This window comes from Notamacropus eugenii, chromosome 1, assembly GCF_028372415.1.
Source record: "Notamacropus eugenii isolate mMacEug1 chromosome 1, mMacEug1.pri_v2, whole genome shotgun sequence".
Classification (NCBI taxonomy): domain Eukaryota; kingdom Metazoa; phylum Chordata; class Mammalia; order Diprotodontia; family Macropodidae; genus Notamacropus; species Notamacropus eugenii.
This window is the reverse complement of record NC_092872.1, coordinates 108,821,360-108,841,785: the sequence shown is the minus strand read 5'-3', so window position 1 is coordinate 108,841,785 and position 20,426 is coordinate 108,821,360. Positions and strand designations below refer to the sequence as shown.

At 35.1% G+C, this 20,426-nt stretch overlaps 1 protein-coding gene across 2 annotated transcripts in view; it reads left to right on the top strand.

Annotated features, from left to right (window-relative positions):
- The window catches only part of SPTLC1 (serine palmitoyltransferase long chain base subunit 1), a 96,988-nt gene extending 78,598 nt beyond the window's left edge, over window positions 1-18,390 (top strand). For both annotated transcript variants that reach the window (XM_072611917.1, XM_072611926.1), the window contains exons 11-15: window positions 4,440-4,536; window positions 6,396-6,450; window positions 14,097-14,214; window positions 16,291-16,364; window positions 17,105-18,390. In XM_072611917.1, the coding sequence (XP_072468018.1) occupies window positions 4,440-4,536; window positions 6,396-6,450; window positions 14,097-14,214; window positions 16,291-16,364; window positions 17,105-17,198 (438 nt within the window). In that variant the 3' untranslated portion in view covers window positions 17,199-18,390. The remainder of the gene's footprint in view (window positions 1-4,439; window positions 4,537-6,395; window positions 6,451-14,096; window positions 14,215-16,290; window positions 16,365-17,104) is intronic.
- The last annotated feature ends 2,036 nt before the right edge of the window (window positions 18,391-20,426 follow it).

Here is a 20,426-nt window from a genome sequence, read left to right as displayed (position 1 = left end):
GGTCTCGTGAGAGCTCTAAGATTTAGAAGCTCCCACCTTTACCCGCCCGAGACTGTCCACACGGAATTGAGCTTCCAATCCCAACAGCTAGCCACTTAATGATGAATCGTTTCACCATGAAGAAAATACAGGAATACCTCTTGTGTAACCCCTTTCTTCTGTAATTGTGACAAGGCTGTGGAAATGAAAGTGGAAGGTGTAAATAATCACAAAATTTTTAGACGATGTATAAACTTTAATTTAACTGTAAGTGCTCTTACAACCTTTCTCTGGTAACAAGCAAATATTCTTATGCTGGAAGTACTGAGTCATATCACCTTTGATGTCCTAGCTGTAAATGAAACCAAAAGAAAAAATGAAATTGTAACTAAATGAAGCAATGTCTTATAAGACAAGTAAAGGAGTGGGCAAAATCATTTTTTTAAATAGGTCCATTGTCAACAATAAACATTATTTTATGGAAGGGCACTTAGTTGTCTTCTATTACGGTGCCTATGATAAACATTTCCAAAAAAGACAGCATAAAAATAATCACAGCTGCTCTACCAACATAATTGTTAGGAAATAACGACCTATCTCTGTAGTCAGACCATTGCCTCATTAAGCAAATGTCAAAATAAATACCAAATTGGAAAAAATAAGAGAACATAACATGCATTTAAGACCACTCAGCTCTAACCTATTGAAAAAAGCAGTTGATACTAAAAATGAAAAATAAATAAAAGGGCAGATATTAACATGTGCCATGAGCAACAAAGATAAAGAACAGCTAGACCAGACACAGAATATGCAGTATTTGTACTGGAAGCAACACAGTTTTGAGATGTTGACTAATCAGTTTTCAAGGCATTTGAAAGGGGAATACCAAAAGCTTGAAGAAAACCATGAGCATTATTACTGTTGGAAAAAGGCAATCAAAAAATATCAGTAAGTACAAACCATAGGTCTACTTTTTCAAGTCTACCAAATTGTTATGAGAATATTCTACCCCTAGATTGAAGACCTTAATGAAGGTTTGAGAAGGGAATAGGAAGGTTTTTGCAAAAACTACTCTATAGAATATGACATCTTGAAATTCACACGGTTGACTAAAAGGTACAGAGAACAGAAGATTGCACATTTTATCTTTACTATGAAAAAATGACTTGAGCAAAGTGTCATCTCAAAGGTTCTCCAGCAAGACAGTAACTGAGAAAGTATTTCCCTAAAACAAAGGCCCGTCTATTTAATATCATTATTCTTTTAGTAATTCTGAATGGTTGCAAGTCATGAAATACCATACTTCCAAATGAATTAAAGTCATCAGTCACCCACATTACCAATTACCTATTGGATAGGCATTTCAAATTTAACACATCCAAAACTGAGCTCATATTTTCCCTATTACCTTTTCCTCTGCCAAACTTGCTTATTTCTGTGGAAGATACCACAGATACTTACAGTTACCCAAGTTTGGACTGTAGTATGGTACTTGACTCCTCGTTCTCTGTTATCTCACATATCCATTTAGTTGCCAACTTGTTATTTCTACCTCTGCAATATCTTTTACATCTATTATTTTTCTCTCATACATAACCACTACGCTAGTTTAGTATCTTACCTCTTCTCTACTACACTATAACTTTCATATAGCTAGAAAATCTCTTGAACTTTATTAATAAAGCTAGACAACTGAGAGAGCTTTAACTGCTAATCCCAGCTAAATGAAATTCTTATGACAGTCTCCACATATATTGAGAGCATCTTTAATAGGCATATTAGTAAGAAACAGGTTTTTTCAGGTGTTATTCCATAGTAAACAATCATCTTCTAATTCATTGAAAGTTGTAAGAAAAAAGATACCACTGTACTTACTGTTAAAAATGTTTTTGATTCAGTAGAACAGAATGCTGTTTTAAAGGCTCTCTTCTAAAAAAGCAGCTCCCATGCATACCTCAGAATTACCATGTTTCACCAAGTAATCATGGCTACCGCATAGTTGTAACACTTTGGGGGTTTTTTTTCAGTCCAAACATTGATTTATAACCCTTTTGTCATGTGATCATCACATAGTATAATTCTGTTCGTCACTCCACTTAAAAGGTAAACAGAGCGGCAATGTATCCTCCCATTACATCCTGGACCCTCTCCAGTCATCCTAATAAACATCTGATCACTGAATCCAGATGACTCAGGAGAAGAAAGTGAGGCTGGTGACATGTGAGACTGTGCAAGAGCCCTCCCTCACGCAAATCAAATTCAATTGCAAGTCATGTCATCATTTCCCTGTCATGGTCCGCTTTGAAAGCAAAGGACAAACATAATATAGTACAATGATACAGATATGATCTCTCTTGCGTCACAAGCCCCAGGTCTAGAATTCTCAGAGTACATGCCTTGTCGGTATATTTCCAAAAGCTGACTTGCATGGTTTGTTGAGGGTGCTGCAGTACTAACAGTATTGTTACTAAACCCAGTGAAGAACCATAGGCTTAAGGGTACCAGGCAGGGAGGCAGATCTGCCATGTGTAAGTCATCTGAGATGGTAAGACGTAATCTTGCTTCAAAGACAGTTTAGTAATCAATGATTTTTAAATAATATCCACACAATTTTTCAAAAATGTTTTCACATAGTTATATCACCCCACTTTTTTGCAAAAATTTAACATAAAATTTGTAACAATTATGTAGTGAAATACATATGCAAAATTCCTCAAAAGACATAAGATCATTAATATTAGGCAAAGCATAAAGCAGGTAGATGTATTCTCTCTAAGGCTCTTCACCACTGTCATGGAAGATATCTGTGCCCTAGAATATTACAAATATTACAGAACTTCTTGGATGAAAAAAAAAGGACTTGGATTAACTCTATAAACACTGAAAAGAACTTGGTCTAACTCTCCATACAATAAAAAAATTAAGGGTCTTTCATTTGGATTATAATACGAGTTAGATAAACAGCGTATAGAACATATCCTTCAGTATATGTTAGATATTTATTAGATAGGTAGAACCTCTATCCATATATCTTGGACAGGTACTACATGTGAACAAAGATTTGGTAAGGAAAAGAAATATTTAAAACTAGGCTTTAAAAGGCTCTTGAAAATTTCAGGAACTACCTTTTCTCTTTTTATTTCTAGTACTAGCATAGTAGGTTTATAATTACTGTTCAATTGAATTCTATATTAAATTTTCAATTGAATGAACAGATTTAAAGTAAAATATAGGAATATTTTGTGTGTATGCTAGTATAACCAAAGTAATTAATAAACAGAGAAAATTCTTAAAAGAGAGAGAGAATGTTAAAATACTCTCCCCAGCCCCCAGCATTTTTCCCTAAATAGCATGTGGTTATGAAGTTTTGAGTCTCAGGTGTTTACAAATTTCAAAAAACTTTAGGTCTACCTAGATGACCCTTTGACAGAGCAAATTAAACTAATGAGGTTTAACAACTCATAACTAATTTTACTCTTCCTATGACCTCAGATATTTTCCATTCCTTCTCCTCCTCTAATCATTGAGCATCTTACTGATTTTTTTATACCTAAATTTCAGCAAATCTGTTTCTCACTAGTCCTACTATACTCTGAGGCAACTCTGGAGTTTTGAGTTCTACATTTTAGAAAGGACATTGATAGAGGAATAACCAGAATAGGTGTGTAGGGGGGGAAGAACTTAAAGCTGTTTTATGAGATTTGGTTGATAGAATTGGAGGTATTTAACATGGAGAAGAGAAAATTTAAGGAGAGTAAGGGTAGTTGGTTCAGTATATAGTGGAAAGATTATTGGATTTAGAGTTAGAAGGGAACTGGGTTTGAATCCCATGTTTTCACTCTACTCACTTTGTTATCATGGATAAGTCATTCAGGAAATCTCAGTTTCATCCTTTCTAAAATGGTAATAATAATATAATAGCTGTAGTATCTGCTTTCCTTGGTTTTTGTGAGTGTTGAATGTTACAGTGTCTTAAAGCATTAGTTAAGCTTTCAAGCACTATACGAATGCTGGCTCCCCAAAATCTGAAATAGTTTTAGTAAAAATTTCTTAGGTCATTTGGTAGAGGAGGAAAGCCAGAAGGTGATTCCCTCTTTGATCTCTTTGAGTTTTATGTTACATAGGGTTTCAAAGAAGAATGCCAGCAGAGAGGGTAGACTTGGGGAGGGGGTATTCAGAATGCATTCCATCTCGAAGTTAAGGGGAGGGAAGAGATGGGGAGAAAATTTGGAACTCAGAATCTTGTGGAAATGAATGTTGAAAACTAAAAATAAATTAATTAATAAGGTAAGCAATAGTCTGTAACTGCCAAGTTCCCCAAGCATGGCATAATCCACAGCTGTTTAGAAAGTCTTGCTGCTTAATTAACATCATTAAAGAACAGTGGGATTATGGCTAGGTTGTAGGGAGAATAAAGTAGTTTGAAAGAATTTCTTTCTCTTGGTTTTATTTCTTCACAGCGACTTTCTGGTCAAGGATACTGCTTTTCAGCCTCTCTACCTCCCTTGTTAGCGGCAGCTGCTATTGAGGCCCTCAACATCATGGAAGAGAATCCAGGTATTTATTATTCTGGAAGATTTTAATAAAAGGTCAAAGTTTTTTGGCATTAAATTACAGGTTTGATCTTTTAGAATTCCCCATAGGAAATGTCACCTACATCTTGTCTGAAATTTTGGTTTTATATCGCAAACCCAAGTGCTTAAAGTGCATCCCAAGGAAGAAGTTTCTGCTAGATAATACTGCTCTTCATGGGTTTGCTTTAGTATTTCTTTCTCACATTCCTAGAGCCACCTCCCTGTATGATAGCTTGATCCTGCTTGATGGGGAAAAGAGGAAAACAGGAGAGAGAAAACTAAATATAAGATATTTTCCCTCTCATTTTTCCCCTTCACTCTGAATCATAATAAGCAACAAATTATTTCTTGGCATACCAAAAAGTCCATTGCGTTTCCAAAGATATTTGGGCATCTCATATCCTTCCTTTAAGAAGACTCAGCATTGATAGGACCCATCCAAATAGGTAGTGTTTTCATGTTTTTACCTCATTTAGTGGATAAAGAGCCTTTAAATAGAAATATCTGAACACTTACTGTCTAGGTGACACTAGGCAGATCACTTAACCTTTCAGTACTATAATAGACAGTTCTTTAAGACTATAAGTTACAAAGAAGGTTTGAAGGAATTTCCTTTCCCCAGAGTTCAGTGTACCAGTGAAATCTAAAATTTCATTCCAGGCCCAGATCAGTCCACACCAGGTTTTTTATCAGCAAAGTATTTGAAACAAAACAACCGTCTGAAAAGAAATATTTCTTTTGTCCCATTTTTGTATATATCTGTGTCCTTACCAGTTCCTGGACATGATCTTAGAATCATAATATATTTAATTTTGTAGGTTTGGGTTTTTTTTTAACTTCAGTGTTATTTCATATTAGGACAAATTTCTTGCCATTTTCCCAGGTCTTCCTGAATGAAATTATTCCAAATGAAATACTTTTTTCTGCTTTTTATATTCATTTTTCTATTCCCAAGGAAATTGCAAAGTATCTTTGCTTTTCAGTTTTTAAATAAATACTCAACTACTTAAAACATTTTTTAGAGAATTACTTTCTATAAACTATTTAACACTTTCAATGAATGAATTTATTTTTCATTTTTACTAGAAATTATTCATTACCTTTAATCAATTTTCCTGAAATTACCCAGCTTTAATAAAAATTTAACCCTTTCAATTGTGAATAAGTGATCTACTAGGAAATAAACTAAGAAACAATAAATAGTTTGACTACTACTATAATGCTCTTTTTAAAAAGTACACAGATTGTAAAATGTGTTTCTTACCTGCCACTGCTCATCCTAAAAGTTTATTATTGCTCTTAATTCAGGGAAATGGAAAAATTGTGTGTTTGTGTGTTTTAGTTAAAAATCACTTGATTTTTACATTTCCTAATCAAATACTGAAGGCTGAATTTTTCTTAAGCAAGCATTCTTAGAAACAGAACTTAAAAGTTACCTTCATATTCGCTTCTTGGCCGGATTCAGCTTCTTTAGAGTCCAGTAGCAAGTTCTTCCAAGGCTAGACATTTACTCTTGTTCCTCTTATGTAGGTTCACTTGGAAAGCTATTCCAGTCCTGCCCTTAAAATTCAGATTCTCCTCAAAATTTGTATAACTGAATGAGGAGTCAAATAGTCTGTGTACTTTTGGATCTTTATTTTGAGTGACCCCCAATATTCGTTATTGTTCTCTATATGCAGGGGGAGCTTCATTTGTTGCAGTTAGTTAGACCCTTTCTCTGGTCCTTAACTGCTTTTCTTTAGAAGTTTTCAGTTAAGCTCAAAAAGTGGTATTGTCGAGCATTCTTTTCAGATGTATGTAACCCAAATAGAGTAACATAGTTTTTTTTCTTCCTCTCATTAGATATTTTTCAGGTATTGAGAAAGAAGTGCAAACAAATTCATAAAGCCTTACAAGGGTAAGTTTTATATATAGATGCTGCTAAGGATCATACGTAAACTTCATTAAAAGAGACATTCTTTCAGATCCGTGTTCTAGTTGTTCTCTGTTTTTAACAGTGTTTTGAATTATTCTAATTTCTAAACATATTGTAAAATACTGTCAGTGTGTCTTAAAGCTAAGTGTAATTTTTGGTTGTAAAAAGCTAGTAAGTATTCACAAATTTCAAAAATAAATTGAGTTTTCATTCTGATTCAGCCATACTTAGACAATTCATTCTTCATCCTAAATTGAAAGAAGAATCTCTGAGATATATTTAATGTCCATGCCATTAAGTAAATAAATATGACACATTTATTCAGTTCTTTGCCTGTTCATATTAGAGTTTTTAAAATATTTTCAAGTTAGGTAAGCCAGTACATGTCGAGGATCTACTCTGTGTGCAACAGTGTGATGGACTTTGTAGGGGAAAAAAAAAAAGATTTCCCCTACCTTTAAGAAAATTGTCTTAAGTTTACCTTTTTTCTTAAGTACCAAGTTCCATCATATATTCATGTATTCTTCATTGGTTTTACTCTTTGAATCTTGATTTTCTGTTATTTTAAGAACTTACATAATGCCATAAATCATGGAATCCATGTTACAGAATATTACTATTCATATATTTTCAGAGTTTAATTCCTACTGTTGATTTGTTTTATTAACATTATACATTTTGAGCTATTAGTACAAATTTTAAAATTTTAACTGTAGAAACTAAGTTCTATTCCTCATTATTTTAAATATTTCAAAGTCTAAAACCACTATCACAGTGTTTTCATTCGTTCATCCGTTCAGTAGATATGTATACTATATCTAGTATGTGCATAACATTATTGGGTACAAGGAAGTTACAAAGTGTTATTATTCCTTATTTATTCTTATTATCATAGGCATATTTTTAGTCACTTAGTACATAAACTTAGTAAACTTAGTACAAATGTATGTTTTTCAATTATGATCTACCCTAAATGTGGTAGTATTAGATACTGGGCTAGAGTGCAAACTCCAAAATCCCAGGATGTTAGTAACACTATGGAGAGTATTTACTTTCTGTGAGAGCAGAGATGTCCTTTGCCACCTGTGTTAGACTGTTATCCTTATTCCTGGACTTAAGCAGAAATGTAATTAATAAAACTGACATACATTTAAGGTCTATAGTTGGCTCCATATGGAGCAGAATTGTGGTTTTATAACCAGGGAGAGAGCACGGTGTGCCTTACACATAGGTGGTTAAGTTCTGAGGAATTCCCCTGTGGTTTAATTAAGGAAGAAGACAAGCTTCATGAAACTGGTACAGATATCTGCCAAGTCTGCTTGTTGCCCAAGTGATCCTGACTCTTTCCAAGGATGAGCATTTATTTTACATTGATACATTTGTCTGAAGTCTATGTCCATGGATTAATTCTTGAGCAGATAACACCTATGGTACCAAAATCATAAAGAGATCAACACCAAATATTCATTTCACTGTAGCCAACTCTCTACCAAAGTTTGGGTTTTTTCTAGTCAGTCAATCAAAAACAGGTTCCTACTGTATGCCAGGCACTGTGCTAAGCACTAGGGCTACAAAGAAAGGCAAAAGACAGTCCCTGCCCTAAAGGATCTTAAAATTTCTTGGGGGAAGATAACACAAAAGGAAGCTGAAAAGAGAGGAGGAGGGAGGGAAAGTACCCAGTGTTGGGCCATGATGGAAAAGTCCAGAGAAGTGCACCTGGTTGAAAAACAGATGAGAAGAAAGAATCTTTAGGTCTTTTTCTAGCTTTCTGGCCTTAGAAAATGTGACTGTATATTGTCCAAGGTTTTATGTTTCACTTTACTCAAGTGGAACATGTATTTTTAGGTCATGGTTATCCCCACCCTTGCCTTGTTATCTCCAAATACAGCTGTAGAAAATGCCCTTGAGTAGAAGTACCTGTGAAAAAAGAAGCACAATTGTATATCACAGCTGGTCCAAAGAAGTAAGGCTAAAAGTAATTAAAGTTATTATGGGTATGTCTACATGAATAATAAAATTCTCTACATGATTAATTTTTCATGAAGAGTTTTTATTTATTGTTAGCCATGGCACATTAACTATATGAAATATAAATGTAGTCACAAAATTCTTAATGAGGCATTCTTTATATAGATTTAAAAGAATGAGACCAGAATAAATTAAACCTAATGCTAGAGCAGAGGTTCTTGAGCTTTTTTGACTCATGGACACCTTTGACAGTCTGATGAAGCCTATGTAAGTGACCCTTTTCAGGGTGTCTTATTAGTGAAGAAAATGCTAGTTTCAGCCAGAAGTTAGTAAAGTTAGTGAAAATAAAGATGTAATTTTTTTCCCTTTCAAATTCATACACCCCTTGAAATGTGCTCACGGAGGTGTGGGTCCCTGGTTAGGAATCCCAACACGAGAGGCAAGAATTAAGACTCCATTTCGGTTTGATACTTAGTAAACCTTAAAGCATTATAAATGTGAGCATTACTTTGTTGAATAACATAATAAGTTAATGTGTAATTATAAGTCAACCTTTTCTGTATTAGACCTGCTAGGATATTGTCACAGAATCTTAGAAACATTGTTAAATATGGTAGTTGGAAGGGACCTTAGAAATTATCTAATCCGACTGCCTCATTTTACTGATGAGAAAATTGAGGTTCAAAGAGGTACTTGAGCCACAGTTCCCTTTCCTCAGAAGTGGGGGTGATAATATATGCCCTACTTATCCAGTGGGGATTTGTGAGAATCAAATGAGAGAATGTTTAGAAAGCACTTTGTTTGTCAAGCATTGTCTCTTAAGGGCACATTGTGTTATGACAAAGTGGCCAAACAGTATATGTCTGGAAGTCAGTCTGGCATTTGTCACCTCTTTTTCATTCCCTCCCTACTTCATAGCTTCATTACCTCTCAGGACATTGGAATAACTTCCTGTTTTCCTTATGTCCAGCCAATATCACTTCCTCCTGTGTTTATTGCATTTGGCTGCCAGAGGAATCTTCTTTATACACATCTCTGATTTGTCAGTCTTCTGCTCAAAAATAATTTCTATTGCCTTCCAATTGCAATTTATACTTTATAACCTGGCATTTAATGTCCTCCATGACTGTCCTCAGCCTTTATATAGCTTCTGCTTTAGTCACACTGGACTACTGTTAATTCCAGGACATACTCTAAACTTCTCTCCCCATTTTGTCTCATTGTAAACTGTTCCGTCCTTGGGAATGAATACTCTCCCTCCCCTTCTGTGCTTACCTATTCTTGAAGCTCAACTGAAATGCTTCCTGAAATTTTCCTTAATTTTTCCCACTTCTCTCTCTGAATTCTCCTAATACTTTATTCTCTTTGTAGATTTTGTTACATTCTGACTTGTGCTACCTTTATTTATGTACATGTCATCTCTCCAGCTAGATTATAAATTTCTAGAGGTCAGAATTACAGAATTATAAGAAAGACATATCCTTATATTCCTTCTGGCCACCTTGTGCAAATTCACCATAAAATGGTCTTTCTGTCTTACAGCTCTTCTGAACTATCTAACTGGGCCACCTAGATGCCTTTCTTACTCTCTTTCTATCTTTGTCTCTGTCTCTCTTTTTTTCTTTTCTTTTTCTCTGTATACATATAATATATATAGATATATGTATATAGATAGATATCTATATACATATCATATGATTATATGTAATACTCATGCATACCCATACATTTAAATGCCAATACATAAAGTAATAATACATGTCAGCCAGTAAGAATCTTGTTTGATGTTATTTGAATGTAACTAACTTAAATAATTTATAGGAATTTATTTTTACAAATTACTTTAAGTTCCATTTTTAAAATGTTCTATTTTGGACCTGGGATTTCATTGACGTACAGAACTCCAGGTGAGGACACTGCCTCCACCAAGGCAGAAGAACAGTACTATATTAGCAAAATACAGGCTTATAAAGTCGCCTGGGGCATTGACAGTTTAAGTGGTTTAATATATGTGCTCTCTCTCCTGATTAGTCTTTTGAGGATACTGACTGTTTCATTCTCATCTTTGTACCCTTAGAACACAATATAATACTGGCACATAGGAGATGATTAATAAATATTTGTTAGAAATAGATCTGAAAACTACTTTCTAGTGAGACATCAGTGCACTCAATCCATTTACATTGTAAAATGCTTGCATTAATCACCCAAATTCCATTCTTACTCTTAGGAAGATAAGGATGTTATTGTTTCATCTTTGGCATCAAAGATGTCAGATAGATTACTTTGAGTGCACTGATGGTACTATAAAAATATTAAGAAAAAGATCATATACTTCTCATGGGTATGGGAGGATGTTTTTTAACTAGACATTAAAGTCAATTACAAAACCTAAAATGAATAACTTTGATCACTTGAAACTCAGAGGCTTCTATAAAACCATATTAACATATCTAGTATAAGAAGGAACATGGTCAAGGCTGGGGGGAGATCTTTGTATCAACTTTCTCTGAAAAGAGTTTGGTATCCAAGATAATAAATAGTAATAAATGTGTATAAAATAACCATTCCCCAGGAGGTCAATGGTTAAAGGATATAAACAAACAGTTCTCTAAAGAAGATCTGCAGCATGTTCCTAACTACATGAAAAGATGCTCCACATCGCAAATGCTGAGAGAAGTTCACATCAAAAAAACTCCCAGATTTCACCTCACACTCTACAAATTGTCAAAAATGACAAAAACATGGCCACAGCAACTGTTGCCCAGGTTGTAGAAGGACAGGCACACTGACATTTTGTTGATGGGGCTTTGGAATAGTGTAACTGTTTTGGAAAGCACTTTGGAATTTTGTAAATAAAATTACTAAAAAACTGTACTAGAAACCACTGCTGAGCTTGTTACCCCACAGAAACCACTCATAAGGGGAAAAGTCTCCATATACCACAGAATATTTATAGCAGCACTGTTAGTGATAGCTAAGAATTGGCAACAAAGTCGATGTCCATTGGTTGCGAGATGGCTGAAAAAGTTCTGGTATGGGACTGTAGTGGAATATTATTGTCCTGAATAAATACAAACATGGGAAGACAAAGAAGAACTGATGCAGCGTGAAGTAAGCAGAGTGGGAAACAAAGCAATATATGCAGTAACTACAACAGTGTCACTGGAATGACACACCAAAAATCAACAGTAAATGTAACATGATTATAAAACTCAAATGGGCTCAAATGAAGAGAAATGAGGAGGCAGCCCCAACACCTAAGGTGGATTGATTAATTATGATGATGGTTTTTCTTCTCTGAAAACTTTTGTTTCTTGTATGGGATGGCTGTCTATAACTGTGGTGATATAAGAAGTAGAAGATATCAGTAGAAACTTCTATAAAGAAAAGAAATATTTAGAAGTACTTTACTTCATTAAAGCTACATTCTGCCTGTTGCAAGATTATACTCCGTTTTACTGGATAGTTTATTCTTCATCTTTTGCCAGTGAATGTAATTAATAAATAGTAACTGTTTCTCTTTTACCCAGAAGCCCTGAGGGTCTTCACTGGCCAGTTTGATTTTTTGTTGTTATTTTTTCTTTTATTAAAAGGGACCAACCCTTGAGTAACAAAGAGGCCTATTCATTGAATGGGTGTATCTCACTCAAAGTGAGAATCTGAGAAGACCTTAGCCTCAAATGACCAAGGTCCCACATTGCGTCCTGGGCCATCTCCAGTCATCTTGATGAATATCAGGCCACAGGACCCAGATGGCTCTGGAGAAGAAAGTGAGACTGGTGACCTTGCACAGCCCTCCATTACTGAGATCAAAGTCAAGTGCAAGTCATGTCATTATCTTGATGTCATGGTCCTCTTGTAGAAGGAAGGACAAACACAAAATTTTTTAATTCTTCTATAGTATGATAAATTTTGCTGTAAACTCCTTATTTTAACTCTGTGCAAATCTTTCACTGTCTTTCTTGTAAACAGCAAACTAGGACCTGCTTTCTAATCCATTCTACTATCCTCTGTTTTATAGATAAATTTAATTCATTCCTGTTCATTTATGATTATCATGTGTATTTTCCTCCGTCATAACCTTTCATACCTTTTCTTCTTGGCCCCTTCTTTATTTAAAAAAGCGGGGGAGATTGGAAATAGAGAAGGAATCTTATCACTACTAGTAATCTATAATTGAAGTACCCTCTTCCTAATTTTCTATCACTCTTCTCTTTAAAAAGCCCAGACCCCAATCTCAGGTTCTTAAACTTCCTTTTTCTCTTTTTAATTAACATCTCTGAAGCTAACTTTTGTTTCACCTTTCACTCCATTTTCCCTTTAGTGCCTTGGTGGTAATTCTTCTCAACCCCTAGTCTATCTATGCCTTCTTTTTGAGTCCTAATAGAATACCAACCATGTAATAATCCTGTAATTCACATTTGTATTAGCTTTTATATCTTACAAAATGTTTCCCAATCATCCTGTGACTTCAGTAGTGGATATATCATCTACCTTTAACAATGTTAAAACCAGCTCCAAGAGGAGACAGGTATCTTCTGACTCCTGATGCAGGGCTCTTTCCACAATGTTTTGTATTATTTACTTAAGCTAGTAGGACAATTAGATAGACAGAGCATGTAAAAAGTGCTTATTGTGTGTGTTCATCCTTCATGCCATCAGAGAAATAATGACATGACTTGCACTTGACTTTGTTTTGAGTGAGGGAGGGCTGTGCAGGTCACCAGCCTCACTTCTCCTCCAGAGCCATCTGAATCCAGTGACCAGATATTCATCAGGAGGACTGGAGATGGTCCAGGATAAGGCAATTGGGGTTAAGTGACTTGCCCGAGGTCACACAGCTAGTGAGTGTCAAGTGTCTGAAGTAAGATTTGAACTCCTGACTTCTGCACTGGTGCTCTATCCACGGTACTACCTAGCTGCCCCTAATAAATGCTTATTATATAAATGTTGGTGATTATTTATTGCCCCAGATGTTGCAGCAATTGAGACATAGTGTCCAAAATTTATAATGACTTCTATTATTCTCATAGAGTTTTTATCCTTACGTGCTAGAGTAGCAGTGTGCTTCATCTACCCTCAAAAGACATTGTCCTCATCTTGATTCCTAATAGAATGCCAGTTCTGTAACGATAATAGCTTACATTGTTGTGAGCTACGCCTTAAGACAGATAATATTATTCCCATTTTACAGATGAGGAAATCAGGTCTTAGGAGGGCAAAAGAAACTTAAATTTATTTTTAATGGAGACTGAAAAATTTTGCTTGCTTTAAAGGGTCTTTTAAATTACTGGTTTGGTTTGGCTCTTAGCACAGTGCCTTACACATAGTAAATATTTAGTTAATGCTTGTTGACTGGCTGGCTAAGGAAGATAATCTCATATTTTGTGTGCTATAATCTAAATTTTGTCCTGTATGTCCAGCAGCATACACTTTTGCCTTTCTGTGTACATAAGTTAATTCTCTGTCATTACCAAAATTGCAAATTGCATGCTTCTGTTAAATTTAGTTGTTGTTTTTGTGAGCTAAGGAACTTTTTGTATATTTAAATTTTTTTCATTACATTCTTCATATTCACATGTTGGTTTTAAAATATACATATATGTGTGTGTATATACATATACTTATGTATACGTATATGTTTTTCTCTTTTTTAGCACTTATGGATTAAGAGTGGTAGGCGAGTCATTTTCACCAGCATTTCACTTACATCTAGAAGAGAGCACAGGATCTCGAGAGAATGATATCAAGTTACTTCAGAGAATAGTAGATCAGGTAAGTTTCTTAGTTATTCTGTATGAAGCTTTTGTGAAGCTTCTGAATGGTTCAGCTAATTTTTAAAATCAGAATTCTCTGTGCTTAATGGCAAGGGGAATTACCTTTCATTGTTCCAACTTTACCACATTTATGTGTAACCTTTTTAAGTAATTTAGTGGCCAATTGAAATTATGAATGATGCAGTGACATCTTGGCTTTTGAGAAAACTTTGATTCTCTTGTAGGAGAATTTTCAAGTAATTTTCAAAATAAACAGAAATTTATTTAGCTTTAATAAAATCAGATTCTATCAATGTTACCATGTGCTGTATTTACTATTTAAGTTACATTTAGTGAAATGCAATATTATAAGTTTGCATAATTGGATTGGTGAGCTATCCAAGTATAGCATTACCCTGGCAACGTTTAGTCACCATTTTGTTTCATGTGTCAGCACATTGTAAGTTGTAATTTTGATGTCCATAATTACAGTTCTGTCATTAGAGGGGAGAAAAATAAAAATATTTTTATTCTACATGCATGCTGCATGCAAAAAGAATCTTCTTCTATTTCCTTTAGTTTCACCATCTGGAAATGATTTTATCAGTAATTGTAATTTAATTAATAAAAGAATGTTTGCTTGGGAAAAATGTAAGTACATCAGGTACTTCTAAGATGAGTTAACTTCACAGAATGTCAGAACTGGAAGAGGATGGCTTAGAGATCACCCGGTCAAATCCATTTTGAAATAAGAATGCCAGCTGTCAGCATGTGTTCATCCAGACATGGCTTAAAAATCTCTAGTGAGGAAGAGGCTACTCTTCCAGAAGGCAGTCATTCCTTCGACTTTAGGGCATCTCTGTTAGTTAGGAAGTTGCCTTGGATTTTTGGTTTGTTTTTTTTTTTTTGCCTAAATTTGCCCCTTTACTCCTTACGCTTATTGCCCCTAGTTCTTTTCTCTAGAATCAAGCAGATCAAGTCTTATTCTTGTGATATGTGACAACCCTGCAAATAGCTTTCATGTTCTCCCTAAGACTTCTCATGTCTAAGTCGTATCCCTATATCCGTTAGCTGTTATTCACCATTCTAATTCTTCTCCTCTATACATAGTCTAGTTTATCAATTCCCTTCTGTGGTGCCCAGGACTGAACAAAATACTTCATATGAAATCTGACAAGTCATTTTAACCTCTTTGCGCAAAGATGTGTTTTTTATCATGTAGCCCCCAGTGGCATTAGCTTTTTTGCTGCCTTAATGCCACTGATAGGTATCAGACTTAGAGTTCATTGACCATGCCTCTCTTTTATGTACTTTGGAGGGTGTTTTTCATTTTAAACTGGGGTGCTATGAATAGTCCCGTAGTTCTTCTGAGTCTCTAAGCCAAAGGTCTAAACTTAGTATCCAACTCTCAGGTTTTTTGCCTTGGGTTCTCAGCATCTTGTGCCTGTGCTTCTTTAGGTCTTAATTTTCTCTGTGATACTCCCTCTTTTGTTAAAGGTTTTAATTGTCATTATAACCATGCTGGCCATGTCGGAGCATCACTTTAACTTATAACTTGGAATATGATGATCACATTGAGTACATTTATATGGTACTTCTATATAATATTTTTAAAGCACTTTCCCACAACAACCCTGTGAAGTAGGCAATGTGTTGGTTTTCTTTTTCCATTTTTACCAATGAAGAAACATGTAGTTGTGGGAGGCTGCACCTCAGGTTTATGAGGAAGGTATTTCATTACTGTTTCTTAAGGTGCCATTTTAATTAAATGCCTTTGCTTTGAACTAATTGTGCCTCTTAGCTGATTATTATCAGTTGGGGCTCATTTGCAGTAGCTTTAAGGATATGGACCCACCAAATACCTCTGAGCTGAGATAATCATTGTTTGGTATTACTGACAGTTCTCACTTGATGTAAATTCTCATTGCACAAATTCAGTGATATTTAGTTTTTGTTTTGGTTTTGTTTTTTCCAGCATCTGTAATTGGGAAAATAAATTAAGACTGTTGTAGAAGTGTTAAGTTTCACTGCATCTTACTGTTTGAATTAACAGTGTGTGAAGTTCAAGTTGTAAATCTGTTCTTTCTTTCTTTAGTGCATGAACAGAAATATTGCATTAACTCAGGCACGCTACTTGGAAAAAGAAGAGAAAAGTCTTCCTCCTCCTAGGTTGGTAGAAATTTGGATTTCCCTTCACTTTTCCCTCAACCTGTTTTATAGCCTTCATGTGGATAAAGACTGTATAATATGTTTTGAAACATTTCTAAAAGATTGCTTCATGAAAGAATATTTTGTTGCTAATGTTGAAGTATAGTATTTTTTTAAATCTCAATTTAAATCTTAATTTTAATTTGTAAGACTGAAGTATCCCAGGATTCATAAACTTTATAAGAGTGTTCACCTAATAGAAGTTAACTCCGTGTTGGGGAGTATTTAACACCTTGGAAGTAAACTGAATAGGTGTGTATGGTAAAATAATAGCAGAAAGAATACAGAGGAGCAAGGATTAAGCAGACTACTTTCTTGACGTTTTTTAAATTGAGCAGATTCATAATTTAAGCATATGGTAAATGGGATACCACTTTAAATAATGATGGTCTCCAGAAAATTTTTTCCAGTCTGCCTTTCAGCAGAAGTTGAGAGTTTCTGCCTTAGAGTATGTTATGTCACGTTGAGTAGAATCAGAGACACCTGACGAAACAGAGAATTTCCATGTAAAAGTGAGAAATCGGGCTCTGGCAGGACAGCAAGTGATTCCAGTCTCAGCCTACCTGAAAGGACCTCGCTTAGCCAGAAGCTTTAGCAGGAGAAGTAGATGGCAAGTCAGCCATTGCTTAGACTGGGTTGTGGTGGCACTTCCTTTTAAAAAACAATAACGAAGCATCCCCCCCAAATCTTTTTCCTCCCAGTATCAGAATTGTGGTGACAGTAGAACAAACTGAGAAGGAGCTAGAGAAAGCTGCATCTACAATCAGAGAAGCTGCACAGTCTATCCTGAGTTAGTCATCATCCATGGATGTTAATATGTTCCAAGAAGATGCATCATCTGTGTATCAGTCTGTGGTGTGTGGATAACTCTTTGTGGGGTAGCCTTTGAAAAAGAGCTTGCAATTGTTTACATGAATCATTCCATAGAGGTACAGACAAAAAGTGTGAATGTAAGAGGAATGTTTAACACATACATACCCTACACACACACACACACTCACACACTCACACATGTACATGCATACACACACTCACATACACACTCATATACACCTGTACACGCATACACACACACACACACACACACACACACACACAACATTCTCTCCAGTAAGTACCAGGAACGGTTCTGTCAGAGAAAAACTAAACGTATCTGAGCAGTATCTGAACTGTATTGTTTAGTGCTATTTGAGTGAGGATTTTCGTTACACCAGTATTTTTAATATTCATGTTCCACTTTTCCAACTTGCCCAATTAAGTGTTTTTCCTTCTAAAGTTGAAAGTTCTTTAAGTACTGTCTAAGATTCCATATAAAAATGATTAATGAGACTTTGAGGAACAGTTATACATAAATGAAACTTATCAATGATTATTGAATATGTAGTTCAACTCTGCTGTTTCCCAGTTCTCAATCCTATCATGCTAAATGATAGACAATGTCTAAAGGAAACTATATATATATTTTGCTATTACTATGAACTTTGCATTTTAATATACTGTTCTCTGAAATTTTTTGTTACACACTAAATGTATTAATGTTTACGTGTTTCTAATAGAGAAAATGTTCTTACTTAGTCCATAGTGTTTATGCTCATTATCTAAGGTGGGAAGTTTTAAATCAATTTATTTAATGTATTTGATCTTTACATATATTATGTGTTGACTTCTGATCTATTTGGGGTAGGAGGTTATTGTGATTATTCAAAACTCTAAATTATGGCCTTTATATGTTTTAGGATGTTTTAAATGTATATATTTTTTTCTATCATGGGTTCGTATAGGGAGATATCAGTTGTAAGGTTTTCTTAGTGTTAAAGGAACACAAAATGGTTTTCCTTACTTACTGCTTTTATGATGCCAAAAATCCATACAGATAATGTACAAAAGCTCTAAGATAAAAATTTTAAGCTATATTTTAACTGTTTTCCATTTAACAATCAAAACTATTGTCTTTGTTTTCAATAAATGCAAATCATGCATAACATTATATTGATCACTTCTTCCCTCATCAGTGGTAATGAATAAAATTATAAAAATTGTTTATTTTTGATAATTAGCTATATTAATAATTTGTGGATTCTAGTACAATTTATGTCCAAATATGTTGAAAAATGCTTTGTGTTTTGCCTAAGAGATTTTAATGGTGGTTGCTGCTTCAATGATTACGATAGGCTAATAGGGATGAGCCTTTGTTTTGCAGAGGTAGGGAGGCAATCAGGTTAAGTGACTTGCCCAGGATCACACAGCTAGTGAGTATCTGAGGCCAAATTTGAACTCAGGTCCTCCTGACTTCAAGGCTGGTGCTCTATCCAGTACAACACTACACCACCTAGCTGCCCCTGGGGATGGGCCTTTGTTAAGAATTAAATTAAACATTTTCCTAATATATTTATCTTAAACTTCAGAAGAATGCTATTTTTTATAAGCGTATTATTGTTGCTGGATATGTCAACTTCAGAAATGTCCTTTTTTTAGTCCCTTTTCATCACATTCACACTCCACTCCCCAACCCTCAAAGAACAGTATAGGATTTAAGCTTGTTCTGAGATCCTGTCTGCTTTAAACCTGGATCACTACTCGCTTTAAATAAACTAACTTTGTTACACGGTTAGACATTTTGTGATCATAAAATCACGATAATGTGTTCTGTGTGTGCAACTTTTTAATAGTTTCTAAATCTCTTTGAGATCCAGGGATGTATTTAAATCCCGTCTCATTTAAAGGCAGGAGAAATAATTCACTTTTGTGGATATATGGTTTACCTGTTTAGGACAAGAGATAAGGCGGTGTTAGGATCTGTAGATTCTCTTAGTCCATCCAAGCAATATTATATGTAAATTAGAGGTGTTCTGAAAATCATAACTCCAGAAGTCCATAAGGTAGATTTTAAATAATTCACCAAACTTTGAATCATTCCCAGATGTGTTTGGGTAATTACAGATGTACCAAATCTTTTAGAAGCTTTAGGAAACACTGATGATAATCCTAGTCATACAGAAGAGCTTACCATCAAATTCATTATAGCCTGTTGGTTTGTCCCCAGCCTAAATGAACCCTTAAATATGTTCACAACCTGTTGCTTAGACCACATTATCTTTCATAATCATACTTTTTTTAATACTGATTTTCTCTTACAACTCTTACCATTCTCAGGAATTTCCTATCTCATCATCTCTTTAAAAACTGCCTAGATCCCCTTAGTCTCCCTCATTAAGTAATTGACTTTCTGGTACTCCAGAGCTCGAATTAATAATTATCCTTTCTGCATATGTTAAATATGTACAAGTCACTCTGCTAAGTATTAGAGAAAACGCGAAGGTTAACAGAATGCTGTCGTTGCACTCAGAGCCTTTAACTCCTCTGGACTTTGTCACGGCCTAGAAAGCTCCTCATCCCCCAAAGTCACAGCAGCCCTGGGACTCACAAGCTCACACCCTGAAAGTTCTCCCCACACCTGGGGACCTTCCCTGTGATTGGGAGCCTCACAAGCTGCTGTATTCATCTGGATTTCTCCATCACGACTAGCATACATTCTTCCCCTCCCGATTTTCAGCTTCCTTATGTGTTCCCTGACTCAGAAAGTAAGCTCTTTGAAGGCTAGGGCTGTCCTTCTTTCTGCTTGTCTTTGTATTCCCAGAGCCCAGCCCATGGTAAGTACTCAGTAAATGTTTGTTGGCTGACTCTGAAGAGAGATAAGATGTATATACCTCAAATTCAGATTCTTAGAATAATAAACCCTAAATATTAATTTGTCTTTCTGGACAATTAAGCAGGCTGGATTAGTATGTGTGTGTGTGCACATGTGCACACACACACATATAGGGTTTTATGTATAGTTGAAGCCTTCAAACTTGCATACTTGCTAAATGGTTCACCTTGCTGTAGCTCCAGATATGGAAAAGGTCTCGTTTATTCACAGCATGAGAAAGGTCTAGTAACCTGCAATGCTGTAACTTATTTTCCAGTTTCTTTTTCACCACCAGGCTTGACTCCTCCCTCTTCCAGTCCCATATGAGGGGGAGA